This window comes from Emydura macquarii, unplaced genomic scaffold (genome assembly GCF_026122565.2).
Source record: "Emydura macquarii macquarii isolate MOO-44397 ecotype Brisbane River unplaced genomic scaffold, CSIRO-AGI_Emac_v2 contig_719, whole genome shotgun sequence".
NCBI lineage: Eukaryota > Metazoa > Chordata > Testudines > Chelidae > Emydura > Emydura macquarii.
Window position 1 is genome coordinate 4348900 of NW_027130856.1, and position 19300 is coordinate 4368199.

General features: G+C 40.6%; 1 protein-coding gene across 11 annotated transcripts in view; it reads right to left on the reverse strand.

Annotated features, from left to right (window-relative positions):
• The window catches only part of PARD3 (par-3 family cell polarity regulator), a 641307-nt gene that overhangs the window by 205117 nt on the left and 416890 nt on the right, over positions 1-19300 (reverse strand). For all 11 annotated transcript variants that reach the window (XM_067542623.1, XM_067542631.1, XM_067542629.1 and 8 more), the window contains 3 exons: positions 16963-17151; positions 16339-16509; positions 5525-5675 (listed from right to left, as the gene is read on the reverse strand). In XM_067542623.1, coding sequence (XP_067398724.1) covers positions 5525-5675; positions 16339-16509; positions 16963-17151 — 511 coding nt within the window. The remainder of the gene's footprint in view (positions 1-5524; positions 5676-16338; positions 16510-16962; positions 17152-19300) is intronic.

The following is a 19300-nucleotide window of genomic DNA, read 5'->3' on the forward strand; positions in this document are numbered from 1 at the left end:
AATCCGCTGCCCAGCAGGAAAAACCTCTTCCATTTGGCTAGATAGGATGTTCTGGTAAAGGGTTTCCTGCTGCCAATTAGAACCTGTTGGATCTGAGACGAGTATGCCCGTTCATCTGTATTTAACCATTCAGCCTCCAGGCTGTCAGGTGGAGGGATACTAAATCCAGGTGTAGGAGTTGGTTGTTGTTGTGCAACAACAGATCTAGCCTACAGGGCAGTTCCAGAAAAGGGGTATTTGAGAGTTCCAGCAATATGCTGAACCAATGTTGCCTTGGCCAAACGGGAACTATTAAGATCACATCTGCCTTGTCCCTCTTGACTCTGTGGATTAGGGGTGTTGGTGGGGAGGTGTACATGAGCTTCCCTATCCATGAGAGGAGGAAAGCAGCAGACAGCATCCTTTCATCGGCCCCATGAATTGAGCAGAACAGGTTGCATTTCTTGTTCAGCCTGGAAGCAAAGAGGTCCATTTGAGGAGTTCCCCACCTCTGGAAGATCATATCAGCCACATGAGGATGGAACGACCATTTGTGGCAAGGTAAGAAGGATCTGCTGAGTTTGAGTTAATCTGCCACGGCATTCCTGGCCCCAGGCAGGTGGGACGCCATGATATGGAAATTATTTGAATGGCAAGGTCCCACAGAAGCATAGCCTCCTGACAAAAATTCAACGAATGCACCTCTTTCTCCCTGTTGATATAGAACATCGCGGTGGTATTGTCTGTTAGAACCTGAACAACTCGCCCCTCCACGTAGGGAAGGAATACTTTACAGGCCAGATGTATCGCCTTGAGCTCCTTGACATTTATATGGAGATTGCAGTCTGCCAGAGACCAGGTCCCGAGGTTGCCATTGATGTGAGCGCCCCATCCCAAGTCCAAGGCATGGGACACCAGGGTAACCCATGGGTGAGGCCTTCGAAGAGTATGTCCTGCATCACTGATTAAAAGATGGCCCAGCAGCTCAGGGAAGACAATATGTACAGGGGTACCGTAATCACTTGGTTATGCCTGCTTGGGGAGCACACTGAGGCCAGCCATGACTCTAATGGTCTGAGAATTAGGCGGGCATGCCGCACCATGTAAGTGAAAGCTGCCATGTGACCTAGCAGCTGCAGGCAAGCGCAGTCTGTTGTGAGAGGAATGGTACGAATGCTGCTGATGAAGTTGGACATGGTCTGGAAACAAGAGTCCGGTAGGAAGGCTCTGGCGCAAGTGGAGTTAAGAACCATTCCTATGAACTGTATCTGATGAACCGGTAAGAGAATCGACCTCTGTTCATTTATCAACAGGCCCAATCGATGGCAGGTGGACCTTATAAGGCGTATGTTGCGGCGTACTTATGACTGGGGCTTTTCTCTGATCAGCCAGTTGTCCAGGTAGGGACCCCCGGCATCTTAGGTGCACAGCAACCACCGCCATGCATTTTGTAAATATCTTCGGGGCGGAAGAAAGGCCAAAAGGTATCACTGTGAACTGATAATGGGAATGGCTGGCGACAAATCTGAGGAATCTTCTGTGGCTGGGAAATATTCTTTAAGTCAAGGGCAGCATACCAGTCTCTGGGATCCAAAGAGGGAATGATAGAGACTAGAGAGATCATGCAGAACTTTAGTCTCTTGAGATACTTGTTGAGAAGCCACAGGTGTGTAAGATAGGTCGGAGGCCCCCTTTTGCTTTGGATATCCCCAAAGAAGTAGTGGGAATAAAATCCCATCATCTGGAGTTACTTCTTCCACAGCTCCAACCCTCAGAAGTTGCTGGACAACCCACCTCCTGGACAAGAAGTTGCTCATGAGAAGGGTCCCCGAAGAGGGACAGGGAAGGGGAGTGGTGAGGAGGAGGCGAGGAAAACTGAAGGGTTTAGCCCTCTGAGATGACCTTGAGGACCAATCGGTCCTACATAATATGGGTCCATGCTTGGAAGAAGGGGGAAAGATGGTTCAGGAAAGAATGGAGCGAATCCTGTACAGAGACTAGAGTGTTGTCCTTGGGCATACCCTAAAATGGCTGCCATTGGCCACTGGGGTATTGTGAGGTTCCTGGCTGAGACAAAGCAGAGATTAAGGCAAGGCGTTGGTGCCTGAAACTCCTGTCTCTGTCTCTTCTCCTGTAGGAGGAGGAGCAAGGAACTTGGAGGCTTTGCTGCTGCTGCAGCAGGCGGAACTACTTCCTCGAGGCCCGTAGTGTGTAAAGGCCCAATGTGCGCAGGGTGGCTCTTGAATCTTTCCAAGACTTGCAGCCTTCTGGTCTGAGAAGAGAGCAGAGCTGGTGAAGGGGAGATCTTATATGGACTACTGAACTTCTTGGAACAATCCGGATGATTGCAGCCACGAACAGTGGCTCATGGACACAGCGGATCTTGCCGCTGATTCAACTGCATGACCCGCTGTCTGCAACGCTACTCTGGCCATTGTATTGCCCTCCTCCCAGATGGCAGTAAAATCCTGGGAGTGCTCCTGCGGCAACGTGTCAGCGAACCTGGATAGCAAGCTCCAGAGATTGAAATTGTGCCTTCCCAGCACCGCCTGTTGGTTGACAATTCAAAACTGGAGGCTGGCTGTAGAATAAATTTTATGACAGAACAAATCGAGCTTCTTTGAGTCTTTGTTCTTAAGAGTAGAGCTTGGCTGGCCCTGCCTGTCTCTCTCATTGGCCGCGCCACAACCAGTGACCCTGGGGGAGGGTGTGTAAAGAGGGGTACTCAAATCCCCTAGACAGGACATGATACTTCTTTTCGCCCCTTTTAGATGTTGGTGGCAACGAAGATGGCATCTACAAAGGGCCCTAACCCCTTGAGCACCCGCTCATATACAGACAGAGCAAACCTGGCTGGCGCCGTGGCTACAAATACATCAAACAGGGTGTTTGAAGTGTCCTTGAGCTCCCTCCGCCTCTAGGCTCAAGTTGGAGGCTACCTTCTTCAAGAGCTTCTGGTAAGCCCTGAAATCGTCTAACAGGGCTCAGGGCTCTGTGCTGGCAACCGCCTCGTCCGAGGATCAGGAGGAGGATGGGTGGGGTGGGGTGGGGTGGGGAGAACTGCACCTGGACCGATGCAGGTGGTTGGGGCTCGGTGCCAAGGTCTGATGCCGAGTCCTGAACCTCCTTCTGTGCTGCTAGTACCACGGAAACCTTTCCCAAGGAGTGGAATGACTGGGGGCCTGGCACCATGGGGAAATGCCCATAAGCTCCAATAAGGCCTTGGTACCGGCCACTGTGTCCTTGGGGCCATCCCATGGGAGGAAAGGTTGTCCCTGTCCCTTGTGCCCCCCCATCGCTGACGGCAGCTGTCTCTGGGATAGTTCTTTTTGGAATCCAAAGAGTAGGATTTCTGAGGGAACCAAGAAGGGGCTGTAGGTGCATCCCTGCTGCAATGTGGCACCGGGGAGCGGTGTCGCAGGGAGAAAGACAGATGGGACACCGTGGATCGGTGCTGGGATCCGCTAGACCAGTGCCGTGGCACCAAGGACCGGTGCCAGAATGTTGAGGACTGATCCCACAGAGAGCTAGAATGCTGTTCAGATCAGGGTGAACGTCTTGATGCAGCAGACCGCGATCGTAATATAGGCTACCAGCGTCATGAGGGTGGAGACCTCTTCCGTACCAGAGAACGCAGACCTGGAGATACTGACCGGTGTGTTGCGGGGAGGCCATTGCCGGCTTCCCCTTCAACAGTGAAGCCTCCATCTATCCAATGTAGTTAAGCCAACCTAACTTTGTAGCACTCACCTGCCCTAAGATGAACATTTGCAAGAGTCAGGATGGATTTGTATCCCTATATGCACAGCACACACTGTAAAGTTGACCAGGAGCACATTAGGTTTTAAAGAGTTTTTGGGAGAGGATATGGGTTTTTTGTTTGTTTGTTTGTTTTTGCCTCCGGCTGAGACTTCAGTTATTAGTCACTGCTGAAAGAAAGAAAATGGACTTGACAGACAACTAGTTTTTATGCAGCATGGCAAATCCTCTATTCCTTTGATGTCAAATTATAGTGCATCCCTTCACTTGCCTACCAAATACCCTCTCTCGAGGTCTGTTCAGCTGTTGCTGCACAAGATGTTTATGTGGTAACTCATTAATGTGCATATGAGTTTAGATGTAAATCCCCAACACACCGATGGAAAAAAGCAGTAGCTACATGCTCTACAAATATTTCATCTGGACAACTGAAATCACAAGCAATTTGATTAGTTTCACATTTGAAATGACGGAGCTAACAATTTCAGCCAGATTTTCACTCCTTGAACTTTTAATCAGATCTAAGAATAAAACTTCTCTCTTTAGACAAACATGAATTTTTTGAAACAAAGTTTCATGGGTTTGTGATACTTGGTCCTGTTATCCTTCTTTTGGATTGTACAGAATCACAATGCCATAGAGCTTACCAGAACTTTTCAGTTTGAGTTTGAGTTTTGGGCTTTGCTCTGTGAATTCAGACTACAACATGACTGAACGGTTATAAAATCACACAAACCAAAATGGAGGCGTTTCACAGAGGTCTAAGAAAATGTGATTTTGCTACTTCAAAAAATACAAGGAGAAATATTTACAAAGTGATAACTAGCAAAAGGCCAAAAATGGAGACTTTAACTTTCTAAAGCTTAATAGCTATCCTAGAGGACTGAAAACTAAATTCACTCTTGCTTCATGTCAATTCTTTAACAGGATTTCCGATTCTAATGCTGTACATATATGTCAAACATACTAAAAGGCAGTGGATTTAATAGCTATGTTGGAGTTCGGGACTTGCAACTCAAGCTAGCAATAAAAGTATTTTATGTCAGGTGCTATTTTAATCAAACATCTTCTTGTGTTTTAAATTTGAAAATCCTTACAAGTTAATCCCATGATGAGCTACTCAGTAAATCCAACCACTCCTGTGGCAAGACAAGTCTTTATGAACTAGATCTGTTAGTAGAAAGCTGAATTGCTGTAGAGCAAGTGCTAATAACCTCATTACCCACTGGAGACTAGGCAGACAGTATGGCATGGAATCCAAACAAAGAATGCATAAAATCACTTATAAGGTTTTAAAACCAAAGCAGAAATTCAACTGAAATAAGCAAAAACCTTATTACACATACTGACTTAAGTTTACATTATTTTTTTTTTAATTTTGGAGCAGGATTATAGTGGAGGTGAACCAGTGCTGAAATATAACTATACATTCTTTAGAGTAATATTCACTGACATTTTATTTCAATGAAACCTCGCCACTCAGACTAACATGAAGTATATTTCCCACCTCAGACACTGAAAACCATGTTAAATGTTCCCATTATTTCTTCTACCACCTGTTATGGGATCTGAAACTTACTTTAGCAATCAATTTATTGACTTCCCCTCGCACATTAAGCTATCTAGAAGGTTTGTGAAGAACAGTTTTTTTAAAAAGGCATGCTTTAAAGTGGTCATTGCAACTTTCATGTTCCATGATTCCCACATAAATAATACATTAATCACCCTTCAGTGAACCACAGAAAGGACAAAACAAGATCTGATTAGCAGAGTCTGCTTGACTCACCCATTATTCTACTTAGCGCAGCAGTCCTCGTGGGCGATTCGCTGAGACCCTCGATCCCACTGTATAGCGAATGGGAAATTCTACGTTCTCTGTCATCCAGTATAGTGTCTATAGGCAGCTCTGGCCCAGGGGGGCTACCAGGTGACTCCAACTGCATAGAGAGAGGAAAATCAGCACTAAAGGTCCATTTAACAGCATGGGGGGACGATAACAACTTGCCTAAGGCCTGGACCCGGCTGGGCACCAAATGAGCTAGAACTTTTCACCCAGGACCAAAATAATTTGCAATGACAGCTCTGCTTAATGACCAACTTTCCATGCCACTTTATACTGTACCTCCCATGGTGCCTTGTCAGATTTCAACACTTCCAGCTGAAAATATGTAGATAAAAAGCAGCACATTTTGGTCTACCTTTGCTGCATATTTTCTTAAATGTACAGTTAGCATGTTTCAATATTATCTGAGAAACAGCTTGGCCTCTTTCACTCATTGAGGTGCTGTCAGGACAAGACTCCTTGAAGCAGCAGAGAACGGAAACTCCCTTGGGAATTGAGCTACTGACCCTGTTTGAAATGGTGAAATTTGCTTCTGTACATAATCATCATGGGATTCCTCATGAAACTCCCCGTCATACACATTAGTATTGACATACATGAACACATGCCGCTTATGATACAATTTTTGCTGACTTTTCACCCTTAGGGTAAAGAGATGTCACATGCCCATGAAATTTGGGAATGTCCCAGATTTTCATGGCCTTCTGCAGCATCCCTGTCAGTTTCACAGCAATTAGCATTTCCAAAACCCTGCCGGTAACCTAACACAGCCCAGAGTCCTCTGCCCAGCAGGAGTGCTCAAGACAATACTCCCTCGCATATGGAGAGCCAGATCCCCTATGTGGTGCAGAAGGACAAGGAGGAATGTTACTTGACCATGCAAATAGGAGGAGAAAGAACGAACATCCTTTCTCTCCCCCCACTTCAACAGAATTGTCCCGTGTGTCTCGAGGGTGCCCCTATGTTTTTTCTGGGAGAATTTGGTCACCTCTCTTTTTATATGCACAGAATAGATTTTCAGAAAGAAGAAATAATACGTTTTCCTCAATGAACTAGAGAGAGTCAGATTTCAGGGGAAAGCAAAGTTCTTATATGGTGAAATAAATATAATTTCACATAATCTAAGGCAGTGATACTGAGACTGTGGCTCCTGAGCCGCAAGTGGCTCTTTAAAGTGTCTCCTGCAGCTCTTTGCAGCACATGAAATTAAAGCACTGCGTGATTTAATTGTTAACCAATCTAAGTTAGTAAGCAATCAGGATGCTTTTGCTATGTTATTAACCAACTGCAGTTGATAAAATAATATTATTTGGTCAGTCATTTTGCTGTGAGAATAATATTAATATATACATAAACTGAGTATTTCCCTTGCCATACTGTTTAAATATGAATATATAGCACTATAGTAAATGAAACAATTAATTCAAACTCCTGTGACTCTTTTGGGTAATATTGATCACTAATTGGGCGCCTGAATCACTGAGGTCTGAGTATCTCTGATCTAGGGACCACAGCGTGACTTGGTTTACATGTCTCTTCTAACTGTTAGCCACTCTGCTGAGACTTCCAATAAGGGTCCCAGGAATGATGTGAACACTGGCCCACAGGGGAATCAATTGAGACTTCTAACTTGTTTCACTTAGGCCATTAACCATGGACATGAAAGACTTCATTTTTCATTATCCAATCCTAAGCCATCCAATCCCTCTGCTTATCAAGCTTTGCTGAGGTGTCTGAACCACAGACTTTTGGACCCTGAGTGATGAAAAGCATTTTGCACTAAATTTCTACCCTCAGTTTAGCTATTAAATTCATTTCATGAACTGAATCCAGATCTCCAGAGGAGAAATTCTGATGAACGAATGTAGCACAAATAATTGTGTTGTATTGTAATCATTTAGGGCATGAAGATCAGTATGTTTTGGCCATTTTATCTAAAGGTGTGTTTAGAATCCAATGCACAGTGTTCTTATATGAATCCTTTAGCATATAAATATTTCATGATCTATCAAAATTCACTAGCGCCCAGATCCTGCAAGGTACAAAACGATTCCCAAAAGATTTGGAGCATGCTGCAATACCTTGGAAGTCACCGAGCACTGCAAGTACTCAGGACTTCTCAGGAATAGTCTCTAAACAAGCAAAGGAAGAACAGTTTGCAGTTTCATGACTTAGCAACATTTTTTAAATAGCTGCCCATTATGATTCATACTATTCATGTATCCAGCATGAAAAAGAAATTTATGCTATTAAAGTCTTTAAATAAAATCTGTTTCAAGAGCTATAAAGCACTCAACTATAATCTTCGCAAGAGAGGCTTTGAAGTCAACCCAATGGACTAACATCATATGCCATTTGGTCACCGGCTCAATGCCAGGAACACAGAGGGGGTGGGGATTGGAGAAATTCACTGCATTCCAAAGACCATGACCACAAAAACCCGAGTCAGAGGTCATACCGTCTGTAAAAATTATTATTTCTGTTCAAAGCTATCATCTGTTTAATATAAATGAGATATTTAATGAAGTTTCAAATTGTAGACTTATCTTTCCCAGTTTGATAAGCACTGGGGAGATTTACTGCATTGAAGGGTCAACACAATTACAATTGGAGGCACGTCAAGCTGCAGGAGAATAATAAACTTGCAGTGCAAGTGAATTAGACTCAGTAAGGTTTAAATTGTGAGATGAGGATTTGTTTTATTAGTTTTTTTTTTTAAATTGCAGATTACAAGTGACAGCTTTACTGAAAGTAAATTAAACAATATTCTAAGCCTCTGATGTAAAGAAATCAAAGGCAAATTTGGGAAGAATAAAAACGTTAAAATTTGAAATGCTGTAAAAAATTTGAGTGTTCAGTAATTTAACTTCCATGACAATTATATTCAGAGATGAACTAACCTTTCTTTCACTTTGTTTAAAGAAAGTGTGAAAATGAGTCTAAATAAATTAGTACACTCACGCAAGCAAATGGTTTGTTTTCCCAGAAAGATAGCCCTGTATCACTGAGTTCATGTAAGGAATGTCTAGCTTTTTACTGAACCATATAATGTGACCATTTTCTGTGTGACAAACAAACTCTGAAGACAACTATCAACTCATTTGTGAGACGATCCCAACAGATTTCAAAGATAAAGACAAGAAGGAAGTTTAGAATCATAGAGAAGTGCATAGAAATTCACACCAGGTAAACTGATAAGCTGCAGTGTGCATAAAGAATAAACTATGGGACCATTGTGTTTAGATGGTTGTGCTTTGTAACAGGAACCATGTATTTTACCATTTTCATGGGAAAGACTTTTTTCAGTTTCTAATTAGCATCTCAAAAGAGAGATCTAAATAAAAGACATCAACAGTCAGCTACACAAATATTTAACAAAAGATACAATGCCTTTTCTACACTAACAAAACCTGGATGGGGGGGTACACAAAGGCCTTTTCAATAAATCTTTTGTCTAGCCTTGTTTCAAGAAAGTTTTTGTAAAAAAATATGTCAAAGTTGGAGCGAATGCTGCTAGCAAGACAAAGGAATGGACAGTAAAAGCAACAGTAAAATAAAAATAAAGAGCTGTTATTCCAGATAGGTGGTTTCATTCCCTCCTAAACTGGTTTCATTGCTATCCTGCTATCATTTAACTTGATGAACAGATAAAGGGCAGTTAATGTAAACAAAATCTTACAAGCTTCCCATTTTCAACAAAGACCTGGCTATGAAGACAAGCAGTGCTGCTATTGGCTCCCATCCACTTCACCTCAGTGGTTACTGATAGCAGCAGCATTGCTTGACACCATAGTTCCCCCTTTATGAAGTAGTACTAAACTATAATGAGTTGCATTAACCAAATCATCACAGAACAAACAATAAGCAAACTGGTCCATGCTGCAGGTTGTCTTCTTCTTAAGACAGTCGGGTTTAAAAAAAAAAAAAAAAAGAATGAAGACCTCCAGCATGGCCCTATATCATTCAGATGAGAACCAGCTGTTTGCTAGAAACTAACTGCACTGCCATCCAGATAAGGAGAAGATAAAACGTCTAACGTGGTCCTTGTTACTTAAACAATATCATCCCGTGTGATGTTACGAGCATAAGTATGCAAAAAGTTTATCTGCAAAAGCACTGCCAAAATATTAAACTGTATAAGTGATCCAATTTCATACCATGCATCTTTATTTACAGAACAATCATCCAGCTCTCTCATTGCCATTCACAATGTAATTTATCAAAACTCTGATTGACGTGAACGCATTTGCGGTTTTAGAGGAGTTGCTATAGAAATTTGTTAAATAGAATGCTGCATTTAACTTCAGGGGAATTAAAGTCCTTTCTGATGCACAAAATTACTCTCCAAGCTTTCTTCTTCCTTTCTCTTCTGCATTTTGTAGGCTAATGTGTCCAAATTACTCAGACCTCTTTTCCCAACATAGTTCCTTTCAGAATTTAAACATTTTATTAGGAAATGTTTAAACAAAAACAAAAAAGCAACAGTCAGGGTTTACAAGGCACAGTAATACAATATCCAGGGATGGTATGCAGTGGGGAGATTGGGGGGTGATCGGGGATCAGGGGGTGGCAGCAGCACGATGAGCTGTGGCCCCGTAGGAGGGGCTGGAAGTGCGGGACTTGAGGGTTGCAGGGGAGTATGTGGGGAGAGGGGGACGCTATCCAGCGTGGGGGGAGGATCCCAGGGAGGCATTTGCCAAGGGAGGCAGGTGAGTCCATGTGCGGGAGTGGAGGTCTGGGAAGGACAATGGTGGGGTGGGCTGCAGTATCCCGGATGCGGGGTGGCGGTGTTAGGTTTAAGGTTTACAATGAGATATATGGGCATGAGGGAGCATTTTACTACCATGAAAATTAAATGTGTTTTTGATTGTTAACATCTAATTTAGCCTCCCAAACCAGGTACAAACTCGTAAGATGGGAAAACGTAAGCAATGGCAAGTGAGGAGGTTAATTCAGGTTTGTGTGCTATTAATTATTTTATATAAAGTACTACTGGGGTCTGCAGCGCTGTGCATTGTACCAAAGAAATAACACATCTCTGCCCTGACAATTTTACATTATAAAGCCACACCAGGTATAATACAAAACCACACACAGAACCGTGCGTAAGTGCATCCAGCTGTAATGCTTTGCAGAAATAGTTGCACCATAGGTTTTGGAGGGTTTTTTGGAGGTTTTGTTTTTTTTTAAAATCAGGGATGGGTTGGAGCTTGACATGCATTTGGTGATAGTCTGTTTCAGGCATAAGAAAAATGTGAGTGAAGGAGCCAAAGAGAAGAAAAGCATGGGCAGGCAGAAGAGAATAGGAGGTGGTGTAGGAAGAGGAAAGGGCATGGAGTTATGAAGAGATGTGAAGATGAGGATTTGGGGTACGTCTTGCCCACAATTAACTTTTCAATATTTCCAGATATGTTTGCAGCTTGGATACATGGACAGATTTTTTACGGGCTTGACTACTTGAAGAAATGGCCCATTCTACTTGAGATACTTTTTCTGACAGATTCTCTACTTAGTGCCACTATCCACTCCAGGAGAGACTGGAAGTTGGAATATGGATGTGCTATATGTCTCAGAGTGGCAACGAATGCTCTATGCATTCACACATTTAGGAGCAGGAGGATTAATTTGTTTGCCCTGTTTCCTCTCTCTCTCTCTAATGCACCCAATTACTTCAAAGTGATGAGGGAAAGTGAGTGGGACAGATGAGCCAGTTCCAATCACTTTAGTGTTAAAATAGATGAAAGGGCAGAAGGAAGACTACTGCGGCTCACTACCGCTCTCTACTCTGAGCTACGCTGGTTCTGCATTCAGAAGGCAGCAGGAAGAGAGATGAGCAGACACACAAAGGATTTAGGAACATGGAAATCTATCAAACGTGTTTTCTTTTGGCATGTTTGGAGATAAGTGAGTCTCAAATTCCTTGAAAATACTTAACAAGTTAATTAGACTATGGAAACCTTTATCTTATTGCAACATGAGTGACCATGTACTGATCTTCCTCCTGAGAGCAGATATTCAGCTATCCCATACTATGAGTAACTCAGTGCCAGTGTGGGTATCTGTCATTGCAAATTGTCCAGGATGGAGGGGAAGTGGGGAAATAGAACTGGGCAACTAATGGTTATTCTTATTTTCTGGACTGAACACATATGCTTGCCCGCTGTGCTGATTTGGCGGGGGCTGGTGCTTGAGGATTGTATGCTCATTATGATGATACAGAAGCCCGCTGTCTGCCCATCCAGCCCAATAAAAAAAAACCCTAAAGTAACGAGCCTAGTATTTCTTTTTACATCTTAGTCATCTCAGTGATTTAACAAGAAATGCTGGCCCCATGACATTAGGCATCAATGTGCTAAGTGGGCAGAATGTGCTAAGTGGGCAGAAAGCTGGTTGAGTGATCATCAGAAACCTTCCAGCAGATCCAGAAATCTTTATTAAATATAGTCAATATTAATTTCAAGTCCTCCCTATTGCTAACTTGTCTCATCTCTGCTACTGAATTTATGTTTGACATTGAGCCCATCGCTTAACCTCTCTATGCCCTCAGTTTTTTAGAATATTTGGGGATCAATATACAATACTAGTTATACACAAGAGGGCATGTTATGCTTCACAGAGTACCCAAAAGGTGTAAAGTTGATCATACAGATTTTAGCTAAGGATGTAACTTTATTAAATTTATTTAAAACACCAACAACCAGAAAAGCCCAAAATGTTTAAAATATATACTCATCACCTCTGGGCTAGCAACATACATGAAATATTAATTGCATGATTTTCCTTGAAATGGCTGAGATAGTAAATATCGGTTTATAATGGTTTTGCAAGGTTTACAATGGAGATGTTGACAAACATTTAACTACATGATTGTGTGAAAAACTGCAGAGCTGGAACTCATATGCAAACTTGATACAATCAGACTGGGCCTGAATAGGGACTTGGAATGGTTATCTCATTAGAAGAAGTAATTGTCACTGTTCACACATTCTTCCCTTCTAATCAACGGTTGTGAATAGGCCTCATCTACTCTAACTGAATTGACTTTGTTAGCACTTGCCCTCCCAATTGTTGTTTCTTACTCTTGGATATATAAATATATACATCTCTTATCTGGGATTTCCATTTCATGCATCTGACCAAGTGGGTTACAGCCCACGAAAGCTTATGCCCGCAGAAATTTGTTAGTCTTTAAGGTGATACAGGATTCTCGTTGTTTTTGCTTCTAGATACAGTGCTTATTGCTTAGTACAACTGAAGCGATAACACTATATATATATTTTTTTTTTCCTTCTGAAAAGTTATACTGGTTTCTTTTGACACTGTTGTGTTATATTTGACCTGTCAGTACAAATGATCCCCTCATTAGCATGCTGATGAAGACAAAATACTATGTTTACGTAGTTTTTACATCACTTATTGTAGCTTCAATTGCTTTATAAGCTTAGATTGGCCCATGATCCACTGGAGTTGTATAATGTCAATATGACACATGAAATATTTGAAAAAGCTTCACGGACCTGTGAAACAGCTCAAATTAAGTAAGCTCAGAATTTAGAAATTTAAAAATGCAATTTAACTTAAGACTGTAACTATCTGTTCCTTGTAGAACCATGGGACACTGGTCTACCAATATTACTTCCGTTCCCTTCAATGGCCAAAATCTCATTACATTGAGAAGACACAGGATTAGGCCTTAAACTGATATTCTGCTCTGAAAAGGGACTCTAAAATGTGATATCTACAGTTCCACTTTATTTTTCTCTCTCTCCCCCAGCCTCCAACTCCAGATCAAATGGACTAATTCTACAAGTAAAAAGATAACCATTAAAAACATTTACATGAGATTGAAAATGGTTAAAAATAATAGTAAACCTCATGTATCCTACTTATTTAACATCCAAGCCATTCTACCTTATTACTAACAGTAGGAAGGGTTACAAGACAGTATCATACAAGAATCCACTTTGATTTTCAAATTGCAGGATTGTTACTGGGCTAGCAGCTTTAAAAAAAAGAAGCTTTTTCTATCTGGTAGCATGGCAATGCAACCCTTGGACTGAAAGTTAGCAGGATTCTTACTTCTTAGGCACCATCACCACTTTTAATGGTTGTGCAGGCCAAATTGCAGGCCAACCCACTGGGGGATTGCAACGGTGTAAATAACTGTAATTAGAATGTCAGGTAACACACAATTTTGATGATACACAAGATGAAACATATATAATCTAGCTCCCTCCATCTTATGTTGGCTCTGCAAGATGAACAGCAATATAAACTATTTTTGGTCACCAAAATTGGCAGATACAACTCTAAAGTGTAAGTTTTACAGACACTCTTGAGAACAGAAGCACACTTTCATTTTTTTATCAGATTCTCCAACAAGTAAGACAGACTGTCTTTTCCCTAATATTTTGCTATGACAAGAGGTAGAATTTTCTTTATGACCACTTGAAAACTGCAGAAGTCGACTCCTGGTGAAAATGTTTTTAAAGTACACCCTCCTTTGGATGAATTGTATCGTTCTAATCCTTCACCATGATACCGCTTCTATTCTGTACACTTGCTGGCATGTGGATGGTTTGTTCGGGACACAGCTCAGAATACCTTTTCAAATAAAACTTTATTGAGGCTGCACAATGGTTAGGTGGCAGCTGGAGACATACTAGCCCACCAGAGAGAAGTGGTCACCACTGTGCTGATATAAGGTTTACCATACTATAGGTTCACAAGTCTGGCAGTCAGAATCTAGCACAGTCCAAGAAATGCTTCTGAAGTAGGAAAATATCACCATAATGGTAAATTATTTAATGCGGTACATAGAGGTGGGTAGATGCATTCCCAGTCCCTGTGGTCATCAGCCTGAGGCTTAAAGATTGGACTGTTCCTAAATAAAGGATAAAAGGCAGGTTAGGAAGAGGATTTTGGGACGCACCCAGGAAGTTTTTACTTTTCTTTTCACGTACGATTCAAGCCTGGGCATAGATTCTGTAAGCAACTGGGCCCGTATTTTTTCTATTGGGCAGGAAGGGTTTTTTTTGGCCTATGAAAGCCACGTTCCATCATGCAAATACCAGAGCCACCATGTTTTGGTTTTGGCAAGTATGGGGAAAGCAAGTATTCCATGAGAAAACCGAAGTAGTCTCAAAAAAGTTTGCTTAAATACCATTTACCAAGGGAGAAGACAGGGCCAGAAACTGCACAACAACACTGAGCCAGTAGCCCACCAAGGATCTGGGAAAGCTACAAAACTGGTCAATGAGGGCCAGTTTTGGACACAAGATGGAAACAAGCCTCTCTCCCTCACAAGTACATTTTATTATATTTGCGTCAGGCTCTAACACAGATTTTCCAGGCTGGAAGCAGATGAGACAGACTGAGTTTTGCTGTTTTTGCCATGTGACTTTTGTGTAGTACACATGATGAATATCAAATAGACATAATCTCTTCCTAATCAAACCCAGTTCTAATGTAAGTGGATACACAGATCCTGCTGATTTGAATGGGCATGGTGTTCACCTAGATCAGGGCTGGATTTGCCCCCATTATATTTATAAAAACATTATCCCAACACATTTGCTAATGAAGTTTCTATTAAGAATTGGCAGATTTTCATCATATCGACCTTTCAGTACGGTCTGGGCCTGTGTTACCCAATTTAAAACATTTCATTCTCAGTACGTAGAAGCACATAAAACAAATTTGACAGCAAATAGAAATGGAAGACATCCTGAAACATCACTGAATGGGATTCCCTCCCAACAATTCTTCTGACTTGATAGGATAAGACTAATATACAAAGTCAGAATTCTTTCAGTGCAAATGAGATGACAAAGTTTGGATCCATAAATATAAAATATAATATGAGTCTGTGCTGGTTTTTTCTCTAATAACCTTTACCTCGGATGGCAAGAAGACCATTAATAACACTAAGATCATGCACTAATGAATGAGCCACAGGATCCAAATGCACTTCATGCAATCAGTGTCTTCTTCAAACACGTCTTTAAAATTTTATACTCCAAACTATATGTGTATGTATGTTTTTTCTGCTATGTAATATTATTTAAAACAGCATCAAAGATAAACCATCAGGGCACCATAAAGAGAAATTTAAAACCAACAAAATGCTTGATAAAACTTGAAAATATTTGAAAGTTATTTCCAGCTTTATAGTTCTTGTTTACCCTGCCAAGACTGGGTATATGCTGAACTGAGGAGGCACAGTAATTCTCTTATGATTGGGAATTTTAAATATATGCTCTTTTTTAGTTTTATAAAAGCTTGCAATAGAACTTTAAATTATTCAGTTTCAAATACCACACTAAAAATTCACTCCATCCTAAAAATTTTACACTTCACAAACGAAAACCAGTTTTGAGAGTCAAAAAAGACAGTTAAACCTAAAGTATAAATGCAAAAATTGCATTTAAGAAAAAAGAATTGCATAAAAAAACCCTAAACTCATATATATAGTGTAATCCAGTTACAAAATCAATGTATTTCTATGTAGTGTTTCCTATTATGTATTGATAAATATACTCAAAAAGAAAGAATATACTCAAAAGAAATAAACTTCATTTATCTGGTAATAAGTTTAATGTGTATAAAAGTGAAACTGAAATAATTCCATGCTCCATTCTTGTAGATTCTCAAGTACTATTTTCCTAGCAGCAAAGGAAGCATCAAATCTTCTATCAACAAGAATATCTAAAAGTATTTAAAGCTTTCAGATCCTAAATGAAGAGTGTATTCTTTACCTCATTGCATTTACTTATTCGTCTAGCTACAATAAGCTGAATCATTCCTCGTTTGTTTCCTTCTGTAGACATGGACCTTCTTAGGGTTTCCATAGCATCTTGGTTTGTCTTGCCTAATAATGATTCTCCATTTACTGCTATTAGCTGATCATTCACTCGAAGCCTGCCATCCTGGCAAGAGAAAAGGTAGCAGTCAATCACATAAAATAATGTGTTATAAAAGAAGTTTATGTCTTAATAAAAAAAACTTCTCTTAATCCTAATAGTTTATGGCCAAATGAACACTGGTATAATAGCTTTTAAGCATCCATTATAGGAAGTGTCTATTCTAATCATTTATACATTTGCACTTCAAGCCATTATCATAATCTGTTTACCCAAATAGCATACTAATTGAAATGTGCCAGTGATTGCTTTCTTCCTTCCAGAGACCCTTTAAAGGTTGTTTAAATCCTGAGATACACAAATGTGTGAATCTGAGTAGCAATATAAAAACTACGTTTGAGAGAGAAGTGAGAAAATGCTAGTTAAAACGAACACAGAGAAATCCCATTCTCCTAGAAGCTGGAGCCTAAATTGTGGGATTTCTCAGATGAAAACAAAGAAGACGGATATTGCTCTTACCTTGGATGCTGCTCCTCCATTAATAATGGACTTGACAAAGATTCCCAAATCTGCATGGTTTTCTTTTGACCGGTTACCTTTTACACTGACACCAAGACCAGCTGATCCAGAATCATTAAGTGGAACTTCAAATGTCAAGAATTCCCTAGTGCCATCAGGTGTAAGAACAAGATCTTCTTCCTCTGATTTCTGTCAGGAAAGGATTAATACGGCACTGTTTTAAAATGTTTCTTGTTTGCAATTATCTTCCAGCTACAGTTATTAACACTGAAATGTTCTTTAACGGCAATATCACAATATTTCCTATTGAAGTTCTATAGAGAAATCCATGTTAATAGAACATCTGGCATCACCTCCAGATGATTCCTAGAACCAGATGTGAGAGAGAGACAGAGAGAGAGAGAGTGTGTGTGTATATGTGAGAGCGCACATATTTGCTTAACTCCTCATTGGCTAGTAACAAGTTTTAAGTGCCATATATATAGGGAATTTTCAGTATTGATACAAACCATTTTACTAGCCAAAAAGGAAAACTGTATTAGAAATATTTTTAATTATTATACTTTCTTACTTGCAAATGCATATGGTGTGTAAAATAATTTAATCATCTTCAGTATGTATGTATTTTAGACCACAGGAAGAAACAAACAGCAGGAAGATAGATAAATTACTCACTTGCCCAAATTTCTACATTTGAACTTAGCAGTATTTTAAAGAAATGTTCTGAAAAACATTACAGCTGAGATCAGCAACAGCGAATCTTTTTGCTCTCGGGTGCCAAAAAAACTGCACAGTCAAGGCTGGGCCCAACCATTATTTCCTTTCTTTCTTTCTTTGCTCAGCCCCTCACCTCTGTTATTATCTTCCATGCCTCCAGTCCCTGATTGCTCCATACCCTCCTTGCTCCATTTATGACCACAGTTTTAGAAAACCTATCCCAAGGAACTGCTATCTCAAACCATGTCTTTAGACTGTGTGGCAGGCAGCTGCTCAGTGATACCCTCCCATGTTTCCTCCTAGCTGTTCAACTGCAGGCAGCGGGCTTCCAGCTCCACCTCCTGCTGATATGAGGACAGCCCAGCAACTACTGCAGTGGAGAGTTGGCCTGCTGCTATGAAGGTCAGGAAGCAGGGGCCCACTGAGCAGCCAGAAATGGAGCAGCATGTACATACTCCTGCAGGCAGAGAGAGAGAGGTCAGTCTGGAGAGGGGATGTTATATCAAGGTTATTATCCCATCTATATATCACCATGTCCAGGCAAAATTCTTCTAAAGATGTCTGAGTGACAAGAGATGTTTGAAATAATGGTAAGCACTGAGACTGGTGAGTATGAAAAAAAGCAGTCTCTGCTGTGCCACTCCACCGTACAGAAAGATATATTAATATGTGCATCACTGATGACTCAGCTTCCTGTTTCAGAAGATAAGTGGTATAGAATCATTTCTGTTGCCAGCAGCCTCTAGGTGGGTCCTCTAATTCATCCACCTTCTTCGTAGTGGGATCATTTTCGTTACCCCTAAACCCACCCCTTAGAAACAGCGTGTCAAGATCTTAGCCTGGTAAGATCTTAGACTACGCCAAAGCCATAACAACATATGACTTTAACATTGACAATTCCCCTTTAATTGGTAATCACAGTGCTGCAGAGCCTAGAAACACATCGTACTAAAATTTTCCATAGCCAACAATAATATACCAATAATTATGAGAAAATAAAATTTGCATTGAAGTCATATTGAATATGAAAAATCTCAATTTAAGAAACTATAAAAATTGCATCAAGAACATCACTCAACAGCATTAAAATGCACAAAAATGTAAAATGTGGCATTTAAAAATTTAAAATGAAAAGACTACACAATCACTGCCTAATTGCAATAACTTCCATTTGATCTTGATACACTCCAAATTAACAGCTTCAGTATGTCAATCAAACACCTCAACATTATTTTCATGATTAGTTGATCTGCAGGAAAAAATGTACCGCTTCATACACTTTGACATGCCTGAAATAAACACACAAGTAAATCTATGTACTGTGATCCCTGAACAACATTCACCTCCCTTAAGATTTTTTACACACCATGTCCAAAACAATTAGCAACTGTACAATATTCTGTTCAGACTTAGTCTGCTGAAGGAAAGGTCATCTGAAATGACTTCAACCGAATGAATGAATGAATGAATGAAGCTGCTCATGTATGTAATTCATAAAATAAATTTGATGGGTGATAAAATAGGTAGGTGAATTTTTGGCTTCAAATTCACACCTTGCATCCATTCATAGTAAGTGACATTTGATATAAGTTTTCTATGTTTTAAATATAATATGAATATA